Here is a 6,261-nt window from a genome sequence, read left to right on the forward strand (position 1 = left end):
CTAATTGGAATCATTAAGTCTCATGGAAGAGACACTCCCCGACGAATTGGAAGGAGTGGCAGAAGACGGAAAAAGTTTACCCCGACTTTTAAGCTTAAAATAAAGGGTGGTAAAACTTGATAAAGGCAAAGATCGAATCATTTCCTTGGCTTCATCAGACATGGGAAAAGTCGTCAACATACGATCGATGGACTCGGGCGGTGTTGGTGCCTTAGATGTTTTGGCTGATGGTTTTTCAGGGGAAGATTCTGTAATATGAGTACTGATAATCATATCGTTGTGGGCTTCAAGGGGTGAGTAATCAGTGCTAAGCATCGATACATCAGAATGGCTGGCGGCAGTGGAAACAGAAGACGATGGGGACATTGGTGGGTCATTGATGAGCTTGACAACAATAGGGCGACGATTGGGACATTTAGCGGCACGGTGGCCATTTTGGCCGCAAGACCAACAGGGGCGATATCTGCTTGGGTGGGTAGGACATGAGGACATAGAATGACCGGATTTGTGGCAATGAAGGCAATGAAGCGGCATTTCAGCCCATGTTGCATAAAACCAGTCTTCGGAGTTAGGCCATGAAATCGTGTGTGTGAGCGATGATGATTGTTTTGAACCTGAAACGTTTAATGTTGCATATCCGTGTCCCATGAACAACTTAGAGTCATGATCACGGAGAATACCATAATCAAGAACATCACCAAAGGGTGAGAGAGCCTTATAAATTCCATCGGTAAGCTTATCTCGAGAGGTGAAAGGAAGGTTGCTGAGTCGAAGATGAATGAGACGGGAATCAGATGGTAAAGGTACACTAGGCAAGATACGCACACCATCCTTGAAAACAAGGCCTGACGTACAAGCTTTCTGGTAAACGTTGGAGTCATCGATGAATAATTCAACAATACGGCGAGCATGATCCGAGTGAAGGCGAACACCACAATTGTTGGGAAAGCTTTCGTTTATATGGCACAAAAGCTGGGAGCGATTTTCGGAACGAGATGTGAAATCAAAGAACAAGCTGGTACAGGAAGCAGGAGAGCCACCGGCTTTCCACACATTCGAGTGCAAAGAATTGTCATGAGCTGTTGTTTTCAACGAATCCCGCGTTGGGGAATGAGTACGTGCTGAGGAATGAGTGCTGGTAACCTTGGCATACGAAAGCCGTTGTGGACGATATTGTGTGCCTGTTTCCTTATCAGGCGATTTGGTTAAATTCTGGGAAGACATAATTGATTGTGAAGTAGATTGACCCTGACAGAGCAAAAGATGCAGAGGGTCGTGTTGTGTAACACAGCTACGTTTGCATGAATGAAAGGGTCAATGTATAATTACTTTATGGATCATCTAGGAACAGGCATGTGCTGCTAGCTAACGGCCACTTTTATCCAATCATCATTGTTGCGAGATCCACTGCATGGGAACGATGCCCCTGCTCTAGACATTCATTTCCATGATTCAATTATATTGATCCGAGCTGATTTGACTGAGCTGTGGTCAAAGAGAGATTACATCACTCTGGACATAAAGCACGCTCGATGTAGCTCAACCGATGTAATCTTGTTCGACCGTAACTCAACCAAATCAGCTCGGATCAACCTACTTTAATCATGGAAATGAATGTCTAGAGAAGGAGAATCGTCCACCTACAATGGAATGCACAAAAGTTGTGAATGCACAAAAGTGGCTATTAGCTGCCAATGTATGACCTGAAAATGAGGGTTGCGTACCTGTCATGCATGGTCCCTGAAGTCCAAACTTTTTAACCCAGTTGCACAAACACGTCCCTCTGCATCTTTTGTTCTGCCAGGGTCCACCTACTTGACAATGAACAAAGACCACTTCTCATATAGCATCACGCTTACAAACATAAAGGTGCCTGTATCTCCAAACTTTACAATCAAACGTGGGGTTTTTATTAGCGCAATATGCTCGGCTTGGCCAACTGCACCTTGTGTGAAAGTTTCGCGTTCAATGTCGCAAACAGCCCAAAAAATATTTTTTGGTCGCCGTCGTCGAAGAGGTCGACCCCCCAGATCCAGTTTGGCTGGTGGCGACATTGCGAAATCTGGGATTGGCCACGATGAACGTGAAACTTGCACACAAGGTGCTGTTGGCCAAGCCGAGCAACATGGTTCTCATAAAGAACCCACGTTTGATTGTAAAGTTTAGAGATACAAACACGTTTATGTTTTACCTATGCCGTAAGCGTGATGTAGTTGCTTTTTCCTAGTGGATGGTGTCGGCTGCATTAACGGAAAAGATGAAGAGCTGAGTGAAATGGCACGTGGTGATGGTTACACAAACACGTCCTTGACAGGTTGCTGCACAAATGGAAGGCGATTGCCTTGGGTAGGGTGATTTTTGTACACGGACATCCATTGATAAAGAAACTATATCCATCGTGGCAGCAACAATGCATTTGCAGATACCATATATGGATGGATACATATCCAGGTGTAGGGTCACACATTTTGATTGTTCAAATCCAGGAGTCGAGCTGCATAAAAGAGCGCATGGACCGAATTATTGGTAACCCTGCCCACAGTAAAATCATGAGTAGCTTAATTACAAGAACCAAGCCCATGTGAAATCTCGAGTAGTGGTTATCTTCATTTATCCAAATGTAGAAGTTATGTAGCGCTATGTTGACAACAATAGCTGTGGCAAGCAGGGTGGCGTGGAGTGCACAAATGGATGAGAACCACCGAAGGGACGACAAAAGCCGCTTCTTTTCCTCTCCCACTTTACAAAGCAAGGTAAGACTAACTCCACTTACGAAGTACAGAGCTTTAACTGCTACCATTGTTGCCTTAAATGCACAGTGCTGATGGGCGAACAAGTGGTCAATGCCGACAACACTTTTCAGTTACAACAAGCACGCGCGCGATCTACCCATGACTCAAGCTTCCATTCCAATACAACATGTAGGTTACATGACTGCATTTCTTTTATTCTTCCAACTCGGCGTCGTGATACTAAAGTTTACGTGTAGTTTGCTACTCGCTCGTTTATACCACACCCAAGGGAGCCGTTGAGTGTCGTGTGTATCCATAGTTGTCGTCAAGGAGATATCCCAAGCCATTGTTACTTTGGGTATGTTGATACGAAAAAGTAAATGCTGGCCTTGTTATCTTACTTTGCGTTAATGAAAGGATTACACATGTTTGATGATGGTACCCCTGGCAGCAAAAGGATGCTGATTTCAAAGCAAGAATGCAGTACGTTGGCTCAATGGTACGCTTATGATTGGATCTGCAAAGCAAGATGTGCTAAGTAAAGAGCCTTCCCCCAATTCAATAGCAGCACCATATGCTAGATCGGGTGGATACAGGTTATTTGAAACACCAATGGTATTGAAAGCCATCTCAAGGTAAAGGGATTCTTTTGGATCGGTTGGATTTAAGTGAACTTACGAAAAGAGATAGAGTAGCATACTCTCTTTCGGCGATACATCACTATTATCACGGTAGCGTGTCAAGGAAGCCAATGCAGTGTACTCTATGGGAGACGGCCATGCTTTGTTATTGGAAATCGGTGCGACTCATGGAGCTGCTTGGATTTGAATATGCATGCAACCGCTGTTCGGGACATACTTATGCCACCTACAAAATATCACCTTTTAAGCAGCAGGTGGATTTATCAGCTGTTGGTTTTCCATCACTTCGACTCGGTGCTCCAAGATGCTTGACCACTTTACCATTCCGATCCATCACGACAACAACTCCCACGCCCGCTCACATATAAAGAAGGCTGTTGTCACCAACACTATCATACGCCCTTTCTGTCTACTTGTATTCATATCATCATCCATGACCTTTGGTAAGTCTCGAGGATAGTCTTTTTTATGTGATTCCCAAAATGAGGGTACTCAGTCGTGGATTCATTTATGTAGCCCGCTTCATTGACTATTGGTGCTTAATGACTTTTGGATGTTGTGTTCCTCGGTGGACCCTTTGTGGTAGGTATACCCTATCATTTATAGGCAAAAGGCAACCTCAGTCTGATGGGAAATTCGGACTCCTTTGTAGGTTATATGAGTACGTACATGTCATCTTTGGTGCGTCGAATTGGACATTGTTGTACGCGACATCAAGCTGGGTGATATTCCCAAACAATCCACTTCAAGCCTTGCCAGAGCATTTTACCAAAAGATCACTTCGGTGAGCTACAGCGTCAGCGACGAGAATCTGATCAGCTCAATACGCAAATGCGCTCGTTATATGCCCTCAAGAAATCCGCTAGAGGCAAAGTATCAACCATTCTACTTCAGAGCAAGTAAACCAACTCATCCGTTAATAGACTTTCTACGTGAAACTTACATTCGCAATCAAATATCGAAGAAGATCAGAATGCGAGAATCCACCTTTCCGCAAACCGACCTACTTTTGAAAGTATGTATATGCAACTCTGAAAAAGCTGATGTTCTCACTCAATCAATACTTAGAGACGAAGATCAAGGAAAACGCGCTCAATCTGATGGAAAGCATGACAACGTTGGATAACCGTCGTATCATTTCCGGGGGTGCTAGGTTAGGCCATCAACAGAAACACCATCATCATGTGAGAAAGCTGGCTGGACTCGACCAACTTACTATAGTCTCCCATCAATAACAGCAACACCAAAGATGTATACGACCAGTCAGTTCTCCTCCTTATCTCTACCTACCGCTCTTTCTCGAAGCATAGCTGCACACACATGTACATAAAGACAATGATTTACATGATATTGCAACACCATAGCTGGCTGTTATAAAAGGATTGTATCAATGAAGATGATTGACCGGTGGCTATTGTAGACGATGTGTCTGATTGGCGAGGTGGACAAAAGTGGGCAGAAAGTGTGCAAAAAGTGGACGCACACTTCCTGCAACATCCATTTTCCATCGTGTAAATATTTTCTGTATAGGCTCTTCCCCCTCTTTTCACCTCATGTTTCATTGTACCATACATAAAAAGTCTTTTTGAGGACCATAGCAAACAGGTCGTGAGATCTAAGGGTCATCTAAGCTGATTCTTGATACACACCAAGTGACGAAAAAGAGATGTGCGAGGACAACACCACTTCATTAGCAGTGTGCATGATAGGTAATGTCTATTGCTATGATACGTTCAAGGACTTGATCATATGGCCTATACATAAAGGATACTGGGAAATACATTTTCATGACCATCAAGGCCCAAATGATTGAAACAAAAGATGTAACAGTGGGTGGGTATGGGAACAAGGAGAGCTGCTTTTTTATTGATAAGCGCCAAAGTACGTAACGTGATCCAAGTGTGGTCTTTAGTCTTGCTGTCAAGAACGGCGAAGCGAATTCCCAACTTTGCACTGGTGCATAGATGTTGTGCTGCTTTGTTTACCTCACTCAGAGCACTATTTGCTTTTGTGATCTACCCGATCGAAAACGTTTCTAATACTGATAACCCTGAACAAGTATAAAAAATTACGTTTTGGGTCTATTGCCTATTTTCGTAACTAGTATGCTGCATGCAAACAATAAACTTTTATCCACGTTTCCTGTTACAATTTGGGCTGTGGTCATAGGTATGCGATCCTTTTGGTGCACACATGCATGGAGGGATCGCTAGGACATCTTTATTATAAGCAGCCTATGAATAACATGATCTTTCTTTAAGGGAGGGAGGAGAGGTTGATTGCATGGGATAATGAAGATAGGATGCATGTAGTATGCATGGCTGTTCATTGTTCAGTGTGATCTGCATACAAAGAAAAGCCTGTGCTGCTGTTTTTTGAGCATGTTCGTTAGGGCTGTCGCCATTAAATTCCCCTCACTTCCTTCTTTTTCTGTCCCCACTCCACCGCATCTTCCACTCAACACATCTCCAGTTCCGCCTTGACCCACTTCTGCACCCCAGCAAAAGAATCCTTCAAGACAGGCACAACGTTTAAGCACGAGCTTGAAGAATTACGCTTAGAAACGTACAGCCTATGCGAACGATGCACTTTATTGAGGAGGCCGATGTTGCACGGCAGGACCAAAAGGCACAGCGAAAATATTACCGTCGGAGTCGGACACAGCAACCATAGAGTGATTCCATACAGCACTTCACCACGCCTCACAGACAAGTTAGCTCGATTGTTGCCGCGCACTCTTTAGATGACACTGATCTCCAGAGGACAAGCTATCAACGTCTTGAATTGGTAGAGGCAAGAAGACAACGAGATAAGGCATTATCAGCAACTGCAGATCAAATACGTCCCACTCAACACGACTTATTCCACTTTGACCCACTCTGCACCCT

General features: G+C 44.0%; 1 protein-coding gene across 1 annotated transcript; it reads right to left on the reverse strand.

Annotated features, from left to right (window-relative positions):
- Nucleotides 1-1,224, reverse strand: O0I10_004216 (uncharacterized protein; the record flags this gene model as incomplete). Its single annotated transcript, XM_058484277.1, has 1 exon — nucleotides 1-1,224. One exon carries the CDS (start codon nucleotides 1,222-1,224, stop codon nucleotides 1-3), a length of 1,224 nt encoding a protein of 407 aa, XP_058344902.1.
- Nucleotides 1,225-6,261: the final 5,037 nt, after the last annotated feature.

Source organism: Lichtheimia ornata (assembly GCF_029851405.1).
Source record: "Lichtheimia ornata isolate CBS 291.66 chromosome Unknown scaffold00015, whole genome shotgun sequence".
Lineage (NCBI taxonomy): Eukaryota > Fungi > Mucoromycota > Mucoromycetes > Mucorales > Lichtheimiaceae > Lichtheimia > Lichtheimia ornata.